Source organism: Candoia aspera, chromosome 8, assembly GCF_035149785.1.
Source record: "Candoia aspera isolate rCanAsp1 chromosome 8, rCanAsp1.hap2, whole genome shotgun sequence".
Lineage (NCBI taxonomy): Eukaryota > Metazoa > Chordata > Lepidosauria > Squamata > Boidae > Candoia > Candoia aspera.
In genome coordinates this window covers 778530-800138 of record NC_086160.1, presented here as the reverse complement: position 1 = coordinate 800138, position 21609 = coordinate 778530, and the positions used below count along the sequence as shown (strand labels likewise).

General features: G+C 46.2%; 1 protein-coding gene across 2 annotated transcripts in view; it reads right to left on the bottom strand.

Moving 5' to 3' along the window:
• HTT (huntingtin) overlaps positions 1-21609 on the bottom strand; it is a 188566-nt gene that overhangs the window by 6440 nt on the left and 160517 nt on the right. For both annotated transcript variants that reach the window (XM_063310834.1, XM_063310833.1), the window contains 7 exons: positions 15361-15491; positions 14295-14424; positions 10234-10389; positions 7800-7990; positions 7380-7494; positions 4258-4471; positions 818-923 (listed from right to left, as the gene is read on the bottom strand). In XM_063310834.1, the coding sequence (XP_063166904.1) occupies positions 818-923; positions 4258-4471; positions 7380-7494; positions 7800-7990; positions 10234-10389; positions 14295-14424; positions 15361-15491 (1043 nt within the window). The remainder of the gene's footprint in view (positions 1-817; positions 924-4257; positions 4472-7379; positions 7495-7799; positions 7991-10233; positions 10390-14294; positions 14425-15360; positions 15492-21609) is intronic.

Here is a 21609-nt window from a genome sequence, read left to right as displayed (position 1 = left end):
GCTCAGAGAAGAAACTTCCCAAGATACTCGCGGCAATGTTGGTAAGCATGTTTTCTGTGACGTGTTTCTCTCTGGCTGATCCTGGTTTCCAGAACTCCCTCCTTGGCCATTTTCTTAGTGGCAGTGAGCAGCGCCTCAGGCAGATCCATCAACTGCGCCTGAACTGCCTTCGCTCCCCGTGCACTCAGGGCCCTCTGGAAAGCCTTTACAAGCTCAGCTGTCCTGGATGCCACTGGAGGATCCTGTTCTGATAAGGGTCAGGTGGCTTCTGGGCACAATGGCTTTAATGGCCGTTCCAATCCTGGGAGTTGCCCCCAAGTCACCCCAATGACCCCGAGGCGGCCTCCAAAGAACACGGCAGGAGCCCTGTGGAGATGGGGGGCTGCCTGTGATGGTCAGAGGGAGAGTCCAGCAGGTCTCTCCCCATTAACCAATTAAAAAGGGAAACACTCAGCTTCTGGGGATGCCCCGGCACGACCCTCGGCTTTTCTTGGCAAACGGTATGGAAACAGTGGAGTACTGCCTTCTTTGTGGATGTTTTTTCAGATGATTTTTTTCTAGCTTTGCTAGTTTCAGTAGGGTCTTAAGAATGGCACTTTAAATTTAGCCCTTTCCTCAGATTCTGCCCCTAGCATTATCGCTGAAAATCCAGAGAATAATCTTTAGGTAGCCACAGTATTGTTTATAGCTACATATCTTCTGAATGCGCAATGGATTTACATTTACATTTATAAATGGAAAATAATTGGGAAATTGCATTTGTTTTGTGCCTGGACTAATCTTCCCTAGCAAGGAAGTCAGTGCCTTCTGTTCCTACCGGTCAAAGAGGACAGAAACTCGCTCCATCGCCACAATTACAGATTCGCTGTCTGGGGCTGCTTGGTGGTGATCGGTGTCTCGTCCAGGACTGACTTTCTCTTTTCCTAAAGACACAATCGGTGTGATAAAAATAAAGATTATTATCACAATTCCATGACATCAATCAAAGGCAATTAAAAAGAAAGGCTAACTAAAAGAATGCAGGCAAGGGTAATTCACCCATCAGCCATGGCGTTAAGTGCACTACAGAACCATCAACACAAGTCTTGCTGGTGGGCTTATACTTGGCATGTTCAGGTCCTTCCTTACAATTTCGGTGCAGAAGGAGCCTGAGATGCTGCACCTGAAGAACTGGCCTTGTGCCTGAAAGGTAAAGCCCTCTGTTTGGTTTCAGCCTCGCAAAGCTGACGGTTTCCAGTTGTAGGACCAGGCTCTGTATCCTACCCTTGCAAACTGCTCCAGCAGGACACGGGTGGTCCTGGCTCGATCCCGCCCTTCAAATCACCCCACTAGCCAGGTGTGATGTCAGCTTTGGGAAACGGGACAAGAAGGGCAGAGCAGATCCGAGGCTTAGTCACCATCCACAAAGCCTGTCTCTCTGCTGGACCTGGCAGGAATAGGCAGACAGGCTTTTTTTTTTAGAGAATCCCTGAAAAACCAAAATGCATACCATCTCTGAATTCTTTGACTTCAGGAAGTTTCACAATTAGAGTAAGTGAAATTACTTTATGAGAATGTTCAGCAGAATCTTTGAACCAAAGAACAATTTTACAAAAGAAGTTGTAGCTTTATGTTAGAATCCTTTGAAAAGGCTTAAACTGGTAGCTCCTGTATAGCTGCCCAATGCCAAAACTGGATTTGGAGTATCAAAGATTCCTTAAAGCAGGGACTGTGACCCCCTTTGCTGCTCCTTTCCCAGAATCGATGTATTCTTTAGACACTGAAATCTTGGTCAATTTGTTTCCCACTGATTTTATGTGATGCAAAGCCAAATTCAGGATTTCTGGAACGCATTGCTATCTAAAGAAAAAGCCCTTCAAATATCTTGCTTGTAGAGATTCTTTCCCTGAGGAAGGACTAGTTCATAAAATAATGATGGAAGAGCAATATTTTGTGCCTGGTGCAAAATATTTGATTGGGGACAAAATACTTATCTATACTAGTTGGGAATTGAGCAGAGGAGCTCTCACAGCCAGTTCTGAGGGGCTGACTTGTCTTGTCTGAACACTAGAATGCAGCTTTAAGCCAAGGAACTTAGAAGAAGATGCCATTAGACCTAGGTGGTGGTGGTGGTGGTGGTGGTGATGACAACAGTGAAGATGATGATGGGAAAGAGATGAAGGGCTGGGCAAAGCTGATTGTTTTAGAAAACATTTGGGAGTATTAGATTTGGAATGCAGAATCACGGCTTAGACATACGGATTGTTGGCAAAAAAAATATGCTTATTGACTGAGACTACAATGGACTTTTTTTTTACTTTTTAGCACTTCTTGGTTATGTATAATCAACAGAAGCATAGTTTCCAAATCATGGGACATTACAGTTCTACTGTATTCTGCCTGCTCAGAACCCACCTCAAATTCTGTACCCTGTTCTGTGTATTTCAAGGATTCAGAGAAATTGGGCAATATTTGGCAAAAATTGGCCAGGGGCTAGAAGATGTCCTGTGAAGACAGATTGAAGGGGCTGCTGGTTAAGTTCAGCCTTGAGAAAAGACAACTGATAGGGACTTGTGACAGCACTCTTCAAAGACCTGAAAGATGACTCTTAAGAGCTGCTGTGCAGAATCTTGCTACCTGCACTGTAACTGTAGTCCGCTCATCTTGGGGCAGAATCTGGAGATATTCGGCATCAGAATGGCCAGGGATCTAGTACTCTTCGGGGAAATGAATTTTGAACGTGTGTCGCTGTAAAACAAACATCGTAGAAGGGTGTGTCCAGTAGTTTCTGTCCCTCCAGAATCACATGGACAGAGCCTTTTAGCCAAAGGAATTTTTTTGTATTTGCCATCGAAAACGGCAAAGGGGAGCATATGGCATTGTGCAAGCGAGAAGACTTTCCAGTGGGTCACTACCTCTAACTGACTAAGACATCTGGCAGAGGTAACAGTATAGGTGATAGAGTCTGGAGCCAAGAATGACAGGACCGAGTATCTCCAGATTCTGCTCCAAGGTGAGTGGACTACAGTTACAGTGCAGGTAGCAAGATTCTGCACAGCAGCTCTTAGGAGTTGTTGCAACCTAATGAAAAACTTATTCTAAATATTTCACTTCCTTTATAACTACGCACTGAAATTTTTTAGATAATAACATTTAATTTTAACAGTTAATAATTGATAATTACAGGATGTTACAATTTATGGAGTACTAATGTATTGCAGTACAGGCTGCACTTTTGATTTTATACATAAATGATAATTGCCCTGTTTAACTAATTTTTGACATGGATTGCATTTATTTTGTTTAGTTGAGAATTTCTATTGGACACGTGGTGTATTTTTACTTGTACTGGTCAATGACTCTAATTAAAGATTTAAGATTAAGACCTGAAAGATGTCTCATAGAAAGAGGTCAGTGCAAGACATAGATGAAGGATTTAAGTCTCAGGAAGGCAGATTCCAACTGAATGTTAGGAAAACCTTCCTATGTAAGAGCAGTTGGACAACAGAATCAAGTTCCAGGAGAAGCGGTAGCTCCCCATTATTAGATGCCTTCAAGTGAAGGCCAGACAGCTCCCCATCTGGGATGCTTCCAGTGAAGATCCTGAACTGAACAGGCGTTGGATTTGGTGGCCTCAACAACCCCGTCCAACTCTCAGGTTCAGCGATTACCAAGGGTTGCAGGCCTTTTCCTTGGGCTGAGGAATAGGCAAACTCAAATTTGAGCAAATGATGCCAAAACCAGTGTGAGTGGCCAGATGGATTTCTTAGCAGAAGGCATTTCATCTCGCTCTGACATCCCAAGGGTCCTACACCATTCAGCATAGATGGAGCTGAATCTATGGACTTCGAAGTCTGAGCCTGCGGGTGGAGCAGTCACTGGGGACAAACCTAGAAGGCCATCCCCTGAACACAAGCAAGTATCAGGGAGGGAACACATGCTTGTGCACTGGGGTTGCAGCCACACTGCTGTGAACTTTTCACAGAGATGGTCCAATCGACAACAGAAAGTAACAGAAAGGAAAAACCAGTTTGTTCAGAAAATGTACCTCAAGATGCTGTCACTGCAGTTGTAAAGACCAATTGATTTTGACTCGGCTATAGAAAACCCCAGCCCACACACTCCCACCACCTGGGACGTGAATTAAACGTGAGCGTGTGCATGGCAGTATGAAAAACAACACTTCTCATTCTTTTCATTATGTGTTTCATAATTAAGTGGACCACTGCCTGAATAATATCCGCTGAGGACTGCAAGGCAATGATGAGGCCCCTCTACCTGTATACATGCAGGTCAGCATCAGCCCCAAGGCAGCCAGGGCTCTGTGCGGACTGAGGACATTCACTCTGTCCACGCTCAGTTTCACCAAGGCGTCGCAATCAGGCCGGGGGAGTTGCTCTGAAAGGAGGAGCCTCTCTAGACCCCTGAGAACACAATGGTAAATCACAGATGGTGTGGATCCTTCACTTTCAGACAGCATCGCTCCACACATCTGAAACAAGCAGGAAAGAAGACGTTGTAGGAAGTCTACCAGTTAGTCTATGGTGGTAGAAAATCTGGAGTCTAGTAGCACCTTTTTCCTAAGCAATTTCATGAAAAGGCAGAAGGTTTCAGGAAACGTAGCTCCCTTCATCAGATGCGTACGGTGGCTGAACTGACCTTTAAACTGACCTTTAAATTGGGGTGGAGGGGGTTATGAAGTTGCAGGTTACATACAAGGCAGATCGCAAATCTCTTACCAATTAACAATTGTAAATTGTTAAAAAACTCATTGAGCTTGTTGAGACCTTCTGAGATTACCCGAAACCTTTTGTTGTATGTGAGTCCAATGAGGTGTCCAAGTTTTTGTTGATTGCGTTGGCTAAACCGGACGTTTGGTTCCTTGGAAGGGACACAACTGGACAGAATGGCATGTCCCATTTGTGTGGTTTTTTTGGATCTCCAGATAAACAGGGGAGGATGGGGTCACAGCTTCTCATATACCATTGTCCTTCTTTGGTAATTTGTCCTCTCATAGGCTAGGTCCATGTTTCTCAACCTTGGCAACTTTAAGATGCGTGGGCTTCAGTTCCCAGAGTTCCCCAGCCAGCATGCTGACAGAAGAATGCTTCAGTCCTTTGAAGGTCCCACAGCAGAACCCCGAGGGAACAGGAGAAGACAGCGACTGAAGCTGGAAGTGAATGGGGTGGACCAACCTCCCAGCAGCCTCAGAGTTGAGATTTTGGAACCTCCAAGAAGCTAGAGAAGTCTAAACAAGGAAGGCTCCTATTCTGAAAAAAATACTGTAGGTAAAACGTTCTAGACAGAAGCTGCACAAATTTTAATTTCTTTTTTCTGTGCAATTTAAGTCAGATTCTCCAGGGGAGAGATGGGCTGAGGGGAATTTGCCTTCTGAATGCAACAGAAAGAGTGTATTTCCTTTGTGAAAACAGGCATTTAAACTCAGAGGCTGCAGCACATTCCCTCTGTCTGGTCCACAGAGTTAGACCAGGCAGTGTACTGAACCCTCAACCGTGATGTATCGGGAGAAGTGTTCAAGTTGGCAGCTAAGAGAGCACTTTCGCCCGTGGTCCCTGGCAAACGGCAGTAAGAGGCAACTCTTCTTGCGCCAGCAGGCCATCGTTCAGGTAACTCAAACCTGAGGCAGCACAGAAACAGATGATGGATGGATGGACAGACAAGGACCAAAGAGACCAGTGAAAGCATCACTGGAGCCTCGTCGTCCCTGAGCTTCTTTCCTGGAATTCTGAAGTCCAGAATGACACAACTATTGTTGCTCTTGATAAGATCATTTTACTTCACACTGGTTAAGCAGCAAAAATAATTGTCAGTGGATCGGATGAGTCTCAGCAGCTGCTCCATCATACCCCAAAGGCAGGAAATGCCCCGGAAATAAGCACGCTTCTGTTCCTGCCTTTTAGAGGGCCGCCACCCACGACCATTTCCCTTTCCGACACCTCACAGGCAGCCATTGCAGGTCTCTGCTCTCCAGGCTCCTGCTTCCCTCTCTTCTACACCATGAGCTCCCGCTCCTCTTCTGAACGGTGAAGGAAGAGGCACCTTCTTCTCTGAAAGCCTCAAAGCCATTTCTCAATTCTAGCAGTGCAGAACCCCCCATTCTCACTCTTCATCTGCTGGACTTGCTCCTCAGTCTGCTTCTCCTCTGAGCGCAGCAGGGCTTCCTGCCCGAGTATCTCCCATGACTGGCCCAAGACACCTTTCTCCTCCTGTGAGCCGAAGGGCTGCTGTTCTTTATGCCAATCCTCTCACTCTTCCCGTCATCAATGCCGTGTATGTGCCTTGCTCTCAGGTGTGAATGCAAACGTGCCCAGAGTTGTTGAGAGTTGGGTGCCGTATGAGTTTAATAAATTAAAATTAAACACTGCTGGTGACAACAAGGGCATCACCTTTCTCTTCCCTCCCTCAGTTTCCGCTGGTTGTCTCTGATTTGGGAAGACAGACCAAGAGAAGGCGGCCACCTTTTCTTTAGAGACCTCACCAGACTATCACCCAAATGGCCAGGAAGGATATGGCTGGACTGTCTTTGGATTCAGAGGCATCCCTGTTCTGTTTTTCTCTTATCCACAACACACTGATATTTGGTGTTGGGGGGAAGGAGTCTTACATCTGCTATCAGAAGATTCCTTCCCTGCCTCAGCTGTCCTCAGCTGGCCCTCCTTCCACGAAACCTTTAACTCAATTTAAGAACTGGAGCCGCCCTGGAGGCACCACCTAACTGCTGCTTCCTTCTGGTAAGGCCTGCCACCTTGCGCACACCCTCCCTGGAAGGCCTCCTTATCCAGGAGATGGATGCCACCACAATGAGGATGTCCATCTTCTGCGTCCTTCCCTACCCTGATGGAGCTGGGAAGAGGGGAACTTATGGCTGCAGCCTGGATGCTCCTCACCCAGGACTGCCACGTGAAGCCCCCTTCAATGGCATCCTGTGCCACCAGAAGACAGTTGTGACTCCTGCTATCCTGGTGAGTTTTGGGGTTTGGTCTCTGCTCTGCGCCCATCTAGAGTTATAGGCAAAAGGGGAAAAAACAGGTCTTTTTCTAAACTGGGGGGCTATGGGTCCTCCTTGTCATTCCAATTTGCAGCACGTCCTCCACGAAGTTCAGGAGGAGAGAGACACAGGAAAATGCTCTGTCTGCACGGAAACTCTCACAAGAGTGCAGGAGGAATCATCCTTCCACGTAGCTGTGCGGCGGAAGCGCCATTTCCCCAGAAGTGATTCAGCGGAATGGCTGACAACACAGGACGGTCCCGAGCTCAGTTTCGGACCTGGCACGACGCAAAGCACGAGGAACCCCACCCAGGGCGTCTTTTCATTTCAGCCTGTCCCCGAAGGCGGCAGGGAAAGCCCTTCACCCCCATGCTGGAGACCTCACCCGTACCTGAATAATTCCTGAAGAGAATTCGGGTCCGACATCGGCAGGATAGTTCTCTATTAAATAGAAGGCCACTGCACACATGACCAAGACGTGCTGCTGGTTGTGGATATTCACACAGCTGTTAAGAGAGGCAAAGGTTGTTCACTGTAAGACAGAGGCCCTCCCTCCACATTAAAGGCAAGCGCTCTCTTCTTTAACCTTTCTACAGAAGAAACTGTGGACTGAATGGACAGCCTCAGAAGTAGCAACTAAAGATTATCACGCATTGGAAAACTTCCCAACTGCTTTAGCATTTCACTAAAACGCCCATTCCGCTAGTCCCAAGTAGTTCACCGTCTTAGCTTATGAAGCATTTTGTCTCCACAATTCAGTTTTTCTGTCAGAGGATAACATAAGGAACTCCCAGCTGAAGCGAAGACCTACTGTGCTGCTCCACGCAGGTTGGAAAGCAGATATTCGGTGATTACAGGAATAAGTTGCCTCGCCGTCTCATCCAGGAGATCGCACTCCAGGACGTAAAGGGTTCCGTGCAGGGCACCGATCCGGCCCGGCACGTGTGCACTGCGGAGTGTCGATTCTAGCAGGCGGCTCACTGGCTCAGCGACAGCCTTATCCTGGGGGAGACAAAGACGACACGGAAATCGGGCTGAATTTGTCACCTACATTTATGGCTGACTGGAAACCCCTTACAGACTTTTCATATGAAATGGAAAAAAATGCATTTGTGATTTGTGGCTTTGATTACTAGAAAAAAAGATTGGATAATAGAAAAAAGTGAGCCTTTTTTTTGTAATCATAAAGTAAGAGTTATTTTGTAATTGTACTTATATTTGCTGCAGAGGAAATCGGAAGCTTCTATTTCTTTTTGTTCTTTCTGCACTTTTTCTTTTTTGTTTCTTCTTTCTTTCTTTGCTCCTTTTACTTTTTATTTGTGTTAGTTTTTCTGTTCTTTGTAAAACTTTTAACAAAATAAATAATAAAAAAAGGAAATCAGGTTGAATTTGCAAGCTGGTGGGAAACAGCATTGCTCGGCATGGGTTTCTTAGCGCACACTCCAATATTCTGGCGTGCCACGAAGGCTCCTGACAGGGGTAACTGTGTCCTGTCAGCCGTGGCCCAGCTTGCTGCCCCCGGGATCTGCTGCCGCCCCCTCCTCGGAACCTCTCCCTCTGCTGGGCCAGGCCGATCCCCGCAACGCTCCGTTAGGGCTGACGTTATGGTCATGCGGGAAAATTCCTCTGCCTTTTAACTGAATCAGAGTTTATTCCACTGGCGGAGAGAGAACTGGTTTCAAACTCTCTTTCAGAAGAGAGCAGTGCTCTGAAGGAATTCCAGCGGGCTGGGGGTGTGCTTTGTTGTGAGGGGGGCAACCTCTCCGGGTGAGTCCTGCCTCTCCCTGAACAACCTCCTCCCCAGAGGGCTGGGCTCTTCCCTTTCCACGCAACTCCCCAGCCCAGGGGTCGGAGGGGAAGCTTGCTCTGCCTTGGGCAGGAAGAAGAGGCGAGCTGGAGAAAGAAAGGCTACGCGACCCGTGGCCACTTGCCACAGTAAACTAAGCTTGGAGCACCGCCCAGGGAACGCCAGGATAAATTCCCCAATACCCTGAGGACAAACAAGGAAAGAAGCAGCAGCAATGTGGGTGGCTGAGGAAAAGAAAAACAGCCAGTTTTTGAAAAGCCCTTTCCGCCTCATTTCAGGCTAAGGCCTCTGGCCCGTGAGGCAAGCGTGAGAGCGTCTGTACGGCTGCCGTCCTCCTGTGGCGAAACCTGCAGAGGGCCTAGGAAGCCAAGCCTGGGGAAGCGCAAGAGAGGGAACTTTTCTTTCAGGCTGGCCACTGTATCAGTAAGCAGAAGGCCAGCCGCCTCCCAGGAACAGCTCGGGGGGGAGGTCCCGATTTCCAGAACTGGATGGATTCCAGGCCCAGCAAGGAAGCAGGTTCCAGGAGGGCAGGAGCAGCTCAAGGGCACGTGAGGGAACCTTCGTTCCACTGCATGGATCTTCAGAAAGATCCCAGAAGCTCCGCCTGTCTGGAGAACAGGGGAAGAGAAATCCACCCGCCACACCCCATCTGCCCAGGCGAGGCTACCCACGTTTACTCCTCAGCCTGAGCCCCGACCACCGCTGCGCTGGGCTGCCAGTCGCTTCTCACGGGCAAAGGGAGAAAGAACGGGCAGTTGCTAATTGAACGCCCCGGGGCATTTCACTCGTTTCTGCTATTAAATGACACACAGTGAGAAGACATAAACAGGGACAGCGCTTACAGCTGCCCCCAAGAATGTCGTTCCGTACAGAACCCATGCAAATTCCAGCAAGAATACTGAATCAGCCCCAGCAGCAAAAACAACTTAACCATTATTGCCGCTCCTCAGCCTTCCGGCAGGCAACAGCCCCGGCAGGCCAAGTGAGAGGCGGCAGCGACATTCCCTCGCGAATGTCAGAACCGGAGGCCTGACCCGGCGTTGGTGCTTTGGGAGCGGTCAGGAAAACAAAGGAGGGGCTTTGTCTGGCCGTCTCAGCTGGGGCTTTCAGCACCCCTTTCAGAGTCTTTCAGGGGAGCATCTCCCCAAACGGGGGGAGAGAAGCAGGGGAGGGAGGAATTGCTGCAGCTTCAAGAGAAGGGAACGAGGCTTTCCACACCAAAAAATGGTCTCCGGGTTTGCTCTGAAACCCAGTGAAGAAAGAAAGGTACTTCATGGGGTTGTTTTTAATTTCTGGCATCCTAGATTTGTATTGCTGTAACACGTAGTACTGAACATGAAATATCCACAAAGTACGTTCAAGTCGACTCCAGCCAGGAACGTTCCAGAAGGGCATCACCATCCCGCTTCCTTAGAAACGGCGATGGCCCAAGGCTCACCATTCCAAGCACGGCGGCTGCCTTGCACACAGCGGGCACCAAATACTGAAGAAGGATCTCATCTTCTGATGGGTGGACCTTCCGCAGTTCGGTTAACGTGGTGTACATCATTTCAAACTGATTTCTTTCAGTAAATAAGTCAGATACAGCTAAAAGCTGCAAGGACAAAAGCAAGAAAACATATGAAATAAGTAGTGGTTTAATGCAGTAGATTTTATATATTTATACACACACACACACATATACATATATATTTATATTAAATATGCAGTAGATTTTATATATTTTTATATATAAGGAAGACTGGAAAGGAACTATTTCAATATTTCCTTTTATTTTAAAATGGCTGAGTTCATGCAATGGTACGATTACTAGATAAACCTGAGAAGAAAATCACATTCAGCGGCAACACAGGCACAAAATGGGAGAGAAGCCGAGCAGAAGCTTCCCTTGAATTCAAGTATGTTAGGAGGGCAGAAGAGGAACCCTCCTGGGCCCCTGATGCGATCCAGTGTTAGCTTATACCTGGACCCATTTCGGCCTGGACTGGATAAGGAAGGTGTTTTGCCATTCTCCATTCACGATCTTGATTTTTTACCTGTATAATACCCTCATTCATTAGTTGATACTTCTATTATATTACTTCAGAATCTGGCTTAGCTCTGTACGTCCCCTGCTCTTAAGCAGCCACCCAGACAAGGGAAGAGGATTCAGACGGAGCCACCAACGGGCACCGTTTAGAGGGAGGCGAGAAACGGAAACCAGCTGAAGGAAACCTCTACCTGCCGGGATTCCGTGGCCGGTGCTATTAAACAAGGCCTCATTCCCCGAGAAAGGCCCTGAAAACCTCAAGACAGGAAGGAGAGGTAACTATAAATGTTGAAATTGAATAAAGTTTTCATTAAAAAAAACAAAAGCTAATGCTTGTTGTGAGAACCGGCAGACCCTCCACAAGCAGATGAATGATGGAGGCCGCGGGTTGTCAGAAAAGCTGAGCAACGGAGAAGCCCCCCCACCCCGCAATTCTGTCTCCCTACTTCACTTTCTTTTACATAGATATTATGGGAGGAGACCCTCCTGCCAGCCTTTGAAGAAGGCTGTTATATGCCCACCCCCAGCCTTTAGGTGGCCTTCTCTACATCTGGAGGTACCAGCCCCTATCGCCTGTCTCAAGCCTTCCCTTTTGGGAGAAGGTTTTTGAGAACGTGGTAGCAAGTCCACTATGGAGTAGCCTAGAAGAAAGAGGTTGTTTGGACTCTACAGCCAGGCCTAGAAACAGAAGAGTTGGCATTGGTTACACTAATGGATGATGTGGTTGGCACCAGGATGCAGGAAATACTTTTAACCTGGTCCTTGGTAGACAGCTCAGTGGCCTTCAATACCATCAACCACGGTATCCTTCTGGATATGCCTGCAATGGTTCGAAATGGTTCAGAGGGTTCCAGTCAGGAGAGGATGGAGGAAAGATTGGCCAATGGCTACTCCCTCGTGGGGTGCCACAGGAGTGAATTCTCTTCCTCCCTATTTACCATTTATGTGACGTCACTGGGAGAGATCATCTGAAGGTTTGGTATTCGGTATTTATTTGCTTTCATCAATATGCTGATATTAACACCTGACTCTATATTGCTACTCCAGGCCTGGCTGGTGATGCCACTGTGATCCCCAGGACTCTGCCTGGAGTCTATGAAGGTCTGGATAGGAGAGAACAGGCTTGGATGGCATTCCTGTCTGTCTCCTGGGGTTCCGTATCTACTCCAGTGGTGTCTCTCGATGGGGTCGCATTACCCTCGAAGGAGCAGATCCTTGAAGCGGGTGTTATTCAGGACTCACAGCTACTGCTAGGACAGCCAGTGCAAGCTGTGACCAGGGGCTTTTTCTCAGCTTTGGCTGATGTGCCCGTCTGGGTAGAGGATCTTTCCACAGTGATGAGTCATTGTGCCCTCCTCACCTCCTGCTTAGACTACTGCAATGTGCTCTATGTGGGGCTGCCTTTGACGATCGCTTGGAAGCTGCAGTTGGTTCAGAGGGCAGCAACCTGCGTCCTTTAATGCTGTTCACTGGTGGAAGCACATTATGCCCGTGTTGCAGGCCTGGTACTGGTTGTCCACAGGCTTCCAGGTGCAATTCAAAGAGCTGGTGCTAACCTGTAAAGCCCTGCATGGCTTGGTGTCTGGTTACCTGCAGGGCCACATTTGGGATCACCTGACCAGTTCATCTATCTGGCAGAAACTACTTGCCATACCTCACTTAGGCTGAAGAGCGGGGCTGAGCTCAGTGGTACCGCTTTTTGGGTGGTGGCACTGGTCCTTTGCCCTCACCCAGACTGACTTCTGGGAGTTGTTCAAAAGGGCATTTTCACCTTGATTCCATCTTGCTTTGGTTAATTTAACTTTATACTGTTTTCATTAATTTGTGAACCTTTTTTTCATAGTTGTTTATTTTATATTGTGTCTTGCATATTTTGTCCAAACCATCAAGAGTCCTTAGGGATATGTTGGTCTGTAAATATGATAGAGCTCATGTGAAAGGAGTGGGGCATCAGAAGATGTTCTAATAAAGTAGCAGAAAGTGGTGTCTCATGCTCCTGGCTTGTTACACGGCTTCCCTTATTGCCTGCTCTGACATAGTATATAAGACCCTGTATGTGGACGTATGTCACATCAAGTCCACCCTGACTGCTTTTGTGGATGACCTGTGGGGAGACCAGGATGGGGGAAGTGTGATCCTCCTGGGGCTGCTTAATCTCTCAGCACCTGTGATACCATCAACCACAGGATCCATCTGACCACCTGAGAGAATTGGGAGTGGGGGGGAATCCTAATGCAGTGGTTTTTCTCCTTTGTGAGTAGGCAGCTCCAGTCAGTGGTAGTGTATGTGGTAGATGAGAGAAGCCAAGTCCTAGGGCCCTCCTTCTTACGGTGCCCCAAGGTCCAACATTCTTGCCCTGTTATTTATCATCTACTTGGAGCTGCTGGGAGAAGCCATCTGCTGTCATGGAGTCAGGTATCAACTGGACGTACATGATCCTTCTTATACATCTTAACTCCTGGCCAGGTAGGATCTGTGGCTAAGGTTTCGTCCCGATGCTGGGAAGCTGTTGGGGTTTGGATGGAGATGAACCGGCTTAGGCTCAATCCCAACAAGATGGAGTGCCTTTGGGTGTGGAAGCCTTCTGACCCCATGCTTGGTTCCGAATGGTGTCCTGCTTCCCTGTGCAGAACCTGTCCATAATCTGGGGCCCACCTGGATTTGCAACTCCTGCTCAAAGAGCAGGGACAGCTGTGGCGAGGAGGGCCCTTGCATCATGTGTGCCAGTTGCAGCATGTCTTGGATTAGGAGGTTTTGTCCATGGTCCTTCATGCTTGATCATCTATCATCTAGATTACTGCAATGTGCTCTACATGGGCTGCCCTTGAAACCAATCAGAAGTTCACAAGGCATGACTCAGGCAGTTATGGACCCCAGTCATTTTGCCCATGCTGACCGCTGCTATTAGAGGGGGAGTAACAGGGGTTGGTTGTCACCTTTAAGATCCCTCATGGCTCAAGGGGTGTCTTTTGGACCGCCTACTCCCACTGGCTTTCGCCCATCCATTGCGAGCTGGAAGAGAGGGTTCTCTCTGGGTCCTTACCCAAGGGATTACCCCGCTTTCCCAGAATAGCCCCCCCACACACAAATCAGGTTGGCCCTGGACCTTTGGAGCTTTTGCAAAGCAACTAACACGGTTTTTCCAAGTCAAGTGTGCCCTCCTGCAGGGTGAATTTGAAACTGGCACGGAGGTGTGTCTGTATGTGGCAGATTGGAAGATGTGACTCTTGCCTGATTTATGTTTTAATTCTATTAGTGGATTAAGGCATGTGAGATGCTCAGAGTTGGGGAGATTTATAAACCTAGTAAATAAAGAATAAAAGAAAAAAAAATCCTATAATATGCAAAAACGATGGCTACCATTAATTAATAGTACTAATGAAAGCATGATTTGCATCGAACTTATTCCTACTTTCAACGATTCAAAACACTGTGTTCTGATTCACGAGAACGAAAACACTAAAGCTTACAGATCGGACCACTTCGCTGGTCAGAGTAACTGGTGTCCTCTTGTTTGGGTTGGATGGTAGAATCCACTGACTGTATAATTCCAGCAGGAACTGAGAACACGAATGGATGTCGACACCAGCACGGTGCTTCCTACAACCCAAGAGAAGTAAACTTAACAAGCCCATATAAACCTACTGGAAATATTAGATGCAGCATAATTTCACAATTTATGGGATGCTGGGAAGGGTAAGGTGCTCATCCGCAAATCACAGTTGTTTGGTCACCTCTGCATTTGCAGGTATGGAAGTCAATTGCTGGGACCACAGAGCAGTGGGGAGGACGATGTTCAATGGGGAAGGCGAATTAGCACATTTGTGTGCCTGCACAGGAATCTGCCTGCCCAATGTGAAGTAGGCTGCAAGTGGACTAGGGAGACCACGGCTCGCTTCTCAGCAGAGAGTTACTTTCTCTACCTGTCCTGCTGTACAGCTTCCTGCAGCAAGTCCAAGAAGCCTTTACCTTGGTTATGAGCTGAAACGAAGCCCCCTGCCCTTCCATCAACCTGCCTCTCCTTCCATCACTGCTACAAGGTCATGTTCAGGCAGGAAAAGCATCTTCTGCAGGCCTTGCAATTTGGGACTGCGGCTGCCCCAGTTCACTTTCTTACTCCTTATGTTGACTGCGACTTTGAAGCTTTTTACTGCTTCTTGTGGCCCGCCTGATCAGGAGAAAGTGTGCCTATGCAGCAATATGCCCGTCTAGAAACACAGCCAAGTTCTGTGCAGTCTGTTCTTCTACGCCAAGGTTAATCATTTAGACTTTTCAATTATTAAGCAGTTGCATATTCAGAACTTTCCCATGCCATGGGTAAGATAATCAGTTGTGCTGTTTGGAGTACTGATGATGATGCGGTGCGTCCTTTGTACTGCTAATCAATTACATTTGTAATGTTTATATGTATAAGAAGAGGAGCTATTGACTAAGGTACAGAAATTTCATCTCGGAACAGAAAACTTCAAAATTATTCCAAACTGAAATTACTGAACTGGTACACACATAGAGATAAGATAAATAAAAAGGAAAAACCTGGAATTAATGGGAGAAGAGGGTGGTGAGGAAAGGACAGGCATATCACTCTCGTCATCTTCATCTTCACCCCATTCCTCTTCCCGCAACGGAGTAATACTATTTCCCAACCACACAGAATGGATGGAGACCTTAAAGCAAAAAAATAAAAAATAAAAACAATTCAGTATTTTAGCTTCTTAAATGTGCATTTCAACATAATAACACATCAAAATAAATACATAGAAAATTAATTAATAGATCAAATTTAACTAATACATAGAATGCATTGGTGCCAGAGCACTGGATAAGACCAAATGTGGACCCTTCTTCAAAAAGGAAAAGAGGACCTCAGTAATTATCAACCAGTAACTCTAACTCTAAAATCAATACCTGGAAAGATGTTAGAGCAGATAATAAAGCAGGCCATTTGTAAGCTTCTTGCAAACAATGTTGTGATAGCTAACAGCCAACACAGCTTTGCCAAAAATAGATCATGTGAGACAAATCTTGCTTCCTTCTCTGACAGGCTAACTACTCAAATGGACAAGGGGAATGCTACAGATGTAATCTACCTTGACTCCAGCAAAGCTGCTGACAGCATTCCACATGAACTTCTAATTAACAAGCTATTAACATGGGGCTACAGTCAGCTCTGCCCATAGCTGGCTATTTATTGTGCTCAAGAGAGTCAGCATTAATATCAACTTGAAGAGCTGTAACCAGTGGGGTACAACAGGGATTAATTTTGAGGCCAGTATTACTCTACGTTTTTATTAAGGGTCCATGTAATGGGACTGATGGGGCTTCTTATCAAATCTGTGGATGACACAAAATGGGAGATCTGCCTGATACCAGGAATGAAATAACAATATTGCAATCTACCCTGGACAAGTTTAAAGACTGTTGATAGATGCTGCTGCTGATCAAGATGGAGAAATGTAAAGTACTGCATTTAGAGAGGAAAGATATGGAGCACACATAAAAGATGGGGGACATTAGCCAGCAGTGTGAGATAGTTGCTGGAAAGGCTAATGCAGTTGTGGGCTACGTTGGTGGGACCACACCTGGAAAAATAGGTGAAATTCTGGGTAACACATTCCAGAAGGCTATTGACATGATTATCTATTTTTTTTCATCTCTCGATTTATTATTTCTGTTTTATTTTCCAAAATTTCCATTTTGTCTTTAATTTGTTTAACCTCTCCACTCATCTATATTACAGATTCTTCTTTTATTCATCTTTCCTTCCATAATCTTCAGCAAAGGATCGTTACCTTGTCGTGGTGCTGGAGCTTGAGCACCTCAATGATGCCATGAGCTAAACCGTGAAGGGCCACCCAAGACGGGAAGGTCATGACAGAGAGGTCAGACTAAATGCGATCCCTGGGGAAGGTAATGGCAACCCACCTCAGTATTCTTGCCGTGAAAACTAAATGGATCAGTACAACCAGAGATATGTCGGTATACCATCGGAAGATGAGACCCCCAGGTCGGAAGATGGTCAAAATGCTACTGGGGAGGAACAGAGGATGAGCTCAACTAGCCCCAGACGTGATGACGCAGCTAGCTCAAAGCCGAAAGGACGGCTAGCGGCCGACGGTGCTGGTGGTGAACGGCGAATCCAATGTTCTAAGGATCAACACACCATCGGAACCTGGAATGTAAGATCTATGAGCCAGGGCAAATTGGATGTGGTTATTGGTGAGATGTCAAGATTAAAGATAGACATTCTGGGCGTCAGTGAACTGAAATGGACTGGAATGGGCCACTTCACATTAAATGACCACCAGATCTACTACTGCAGACAAGAGGACCACAGAAGAAATGGAGTAGCCTTCATAATTAATAGTAAAGTGGCTAAAGCAGTGCTTGGATACAACCCAAAAAATGATAGAATGATCTCAATTTGAATTCAGGGCAAGCCATCTAACATCACAGTGATCCAAATATATGCCCCAACCACAAATGCTGAAGAAGCTGAAGTAGAGCAGTTCTATGAGGATCTGCAGCACCTACTGGACAACACGCCTAAAAGAGATGTTATTTTCATCACAGGAGACTGGAATGCTAAGGTGGGCAGTCAAATGACACCTCGAATTACAGGTAAGTATGGCCTGGGAGAACAAAACGAAGCAGGACATAGGCTGATAGAATTTTGCCAAGACAATTCACTCTGCATAACAAACACTCTCTTCCAACAACCTAAGAGACGGCTTTATACATGGACTTCACCAGATGGACAACACCGAAATCAGATTGATTACATCCTTTGCAGCCAAAGGTGGCGGACATCTGTACAGTCGGTAAAAACAAGGCCTGGAGCTGACTGTAGTTCAGATCACGAACTTCTTCTTGCACAATTTAGGATCAGACTAAAGAGATTAGGGAAGACCCACAGATCTGCTAGATATGAGCTCACTAATATTCCTAAGGAATATGCAGTGGAGGTGAAGAATAGATTTAAGGGACTGGACTTAGTAGATAGGGTCCCGGAAGAACTCTGGACAGAAGTTGGCAGCATTGTTCAGGAGGCGGCAACAAAATACATCCCAAAGAAAGAGAAAACCAAGAAGGCAAAATGGCTGTCTGCTGAGACACTAGAAGTAGCCCAAGAAAGAAGGAAAGCAAAAGGCAACAGTGATAGGGGGAGATATGCCCAATTAAATGCAAAATTCCAGAGGTTAGCCAGAAGAGATAAGGAATTATTTTTAAACAAGCAATGTGCGGAAGTGGAAGAAGACAATAGAATAGGAAGGACAAGAGACCTCTTCCAGAAAATTAGAAACATTGGAGGTAAATTCCAGGCAAAAATGGGTATGATCAAAAACAAAGATGGCAAGGACCTAACAGAAGAAGAAGAGATCAAGAAAAGGTGGCAAGAATATACAGAAAACCTGTATAGGAAGGATAACAATATCGGGGATAGCTTTGACAGTGTGGTCGGTGAGCTAGAGCCAGACATCCTGAAGAGTGAGGTTGAGTGGGCCTTAAGAAGCATTGCTAATAACAAGGGAACAGGAGACGACGGCATCCCAGCTGAACTGTTCAAAATCTTGCAAGATGATGCTGTCAAGGTAATGCATGCTATATGCCAGCAAATTTGGAAAACACAAGAATGGCCATCAGACTGGAAAAAATCAACTTATATCCCCATACCAAAAAAGGGAAACACTAAAGAATGTTCAAACTATCGAACAGTGGCACTCATTTCACATGCCAGTAAGGTAATGCTCAAGATCCTGCAAGGTAGACTTCAGCAGTTCATGGAGCGAGAATTGCCAGACGTACAAGCTGGGTTTAGAAAAGGCAGAGGAACTAGAGACCAAATTGCCAATATCCGCTGGATAATGGAAAAAGCCAGGGAGTTTCAGAAAAACATCTATTTCTGTTTTATTGACTATTCTAAAGCCTTTGACTGTGTGGACCATAACAAATTGTGGCAAGTTCTTAGTGGTATGGGGATACCAAGTCATCTTGTATGCCTCCTGAAGAATCTGTATAACGACCAAGTAGCAACAGTAAGAACAGACCACGGAACAACAGACTGGTTTAAGATTGGGAAAGGAGTACGGCAGGGCTGTATCCTCTCACCCTACCTATTCAACTTGTATGCAGAACACATCATGCGACAAGCTGGCCTTGAGGAATCCAAGGCTGGAGTTAAAATCTCTGGAAGAAACATTAACAATCTCAGATATGCAGATGATACCACTTTGATGGCTGAAAGTGAAGAGGAACTGAGGAGCCTTATGATGAAGGTGAAAGAAGAAAGTGCAAAAGCTGGCTTGCAGCTAAACCTCAAAAAAACCAAGATTATGGCAACCAGCTTGATTGATAACTGGCAAATAGAGGGAGAAAATGTAGAAGCAGTGAAAGACTTTGTATTCCTAGGTGCAAAGATTACTGCAGATGCTGACTGCAGTCAGGAAATCAGAAGACGCTTAATCCTTGGAAGAAGAGCAATGACAAATCTCGATAAAATAGTTAAGAGCAGAGACATCACACTGACAACAAAGGCCCGCATAGTTAAAGCAATGGTGTTCCCTGTAGTAACATATGGCTGCGAGAGCTGGACCATAAGGAAGGCTGAGCGAAGGAAGATCGATGCTTTTGAACTGTGGTGTTGGAGGAAAATTCTGAGAGTGCCTTGGACTGCAAGAAGATCCAACCAGTCCATCCTCCAGGAAATAAAGCCAGACTGCTCACTTGAGGGAATGATATTAAAGGCAAAACTGAAATACTTTGGCCACATAATGAGAAGACAGGACACCCTGGAGAAGATGCTGATGCTAGGGAGAGTGGAAGGCAAAAGGAAGAGGGGCCGACCAAGGGCAAGATGGATGGATGATATTCTAGAGGTGACGGACTCGTCCCTGGGGGAGCTGGGGGTGTTGACGACCGACAGGAAGCTCTGGCGTGGGCTGGTCCATGAAGTCACGAAGAGTCGGAAGCGACTAAACGAATAAACAACAACCTTCCATAATTGCAAATCTTTCCTCTGTTCTCCCTTCAGGTAAAGCCAGATCTCTCTTAACAGATTCAGTCACTGATGCTGTAACATTCTTCCCCAATTCGTCAAACATCCTTTGTAAAATCTCTGGCGTCACCTTCTGTTATTTTCTCTGTTAACAATCCTCTCCCCACTTCTGAGATTTTCGCTGCTTTCCTGGTAGTAGCCATTTCCCTTCTTTAATTTGTAATCCAGAAAGGAGGAGACTTTTCTTCTTTTTCTCTGTATCCTTAACTCTTTAGTCCCATTTGGTACTCTTTAGTTCTATAGTCACATGATCTTTCGCAACTTTCCGTTATCACTTTATTTAACAAAACCAACCACTCGTCCTTTTTAACAAGTTTAAACAGTCCTCATTTCCATGGAGGTATTAATTAATTAATTCAAAAGTACTTTAAAGTAAACAACATTCCAAATTCAACTGTGCCCTTAACCTGTTTTAAACTTTCTTAACTCAAACTCTTGGCAAGCGTTTTGCTTTTAATTATTTTTAAATCCTTGAAATGGTTTCTCTGCTTTTTTACCTTAATCCGGGGCAAGGATCACTCACCAGGAGGTTTAGTTGCTCTGCTGTTTGGAAGATCTCTGTAGCTTTTAAATTGTTATAATCCAAACATGCACTAGAAAGTGGAGTGGGCAAATGCAGTGTCCTTAAAAGGCTCTGCATGAGGCTGTGAGCTTAGTATTTCTCTCTGAGCTCTACTCATGAGTTGCTTGCAAGGTCCCTCCCGATCCTGCAGGTTTCCTTGTGAGGAGCTGCCTCCCAGAGAACAAGTGGGTGATCTCCTGGCTTCTCTTTGTATGGAGAAGCTCCGCTGGCCTGGGCTTACCACCTGGTCATGACTTTCCACCTTGGCATTGTCTCCGCTATTCAGAGACAAGTTAGTCTGCCATTTTCTCCACCTGAAGTCGGTCAGGAACTATTTTCCATAGCCACAGAAGCTAGGACCAGAAATAATGGGTATAAACATTGTCTAGCAGCTTCTTAGATCTATATACTACTAAAACTCTCATGTCTGTTTGTTTGTAACCTTTAACTGGGCAAACTGGTGCTGGCAGACATCTGGCCTGCCAGCTGCAGCACAATTTTTGAACCAAGGTACCTCAAATGGGCTAACTTACAGAATACGTCCAAAATTTGGAACCCATGACTCCCGTGGAATTGAAATTGGGCAAATTATCATAGAACATTTTATGACATAATACAAGTTGTCATAAAACATTTCCAGTGGTCAGCTCATGATGCTTGACTGTGCTATACAGTTCCATATGAATGACACGGGCTATTTTCAAGGCAGATCCATCTCTCAATACCTCCCTGAATTTTTAAGAACTTTTCCAGTGAAGGCAGTACATTAGAAGCTCTGCCATTGAGGAATCAGAAGCTCTCTGTCATGCACTGCCTACCGCCGAGTAATGCACAGACACTGGTTCAGTTGAAGCAGGCTCTGGTTTATTCGTCGCGTAGTGCCAGTTGTAGAAAAAAGCTGAGAGTGACAGGAGCGCGCCGGTGCGGGGTTTAAATACCCCGCACCGGTCAGCGCCCCCTCACTCAGGGTTACGTCCCCCCCCCTTTGTCCAACATGCTGTCTTGCCGGTAGGTGAGGGGTTGCGAGGCCCCGCTGGCGCTCCGGGATCGCCCATCATCGGTTTCCTTATTCATCCGGTGATTGCTGTCAGCTGGGCGATCTCCGTTGCGCTAGTGCTAACAGCTTGGGTGTGCCTCGTGATCCGCTTAGCCTTTGTATCTTCTTCCT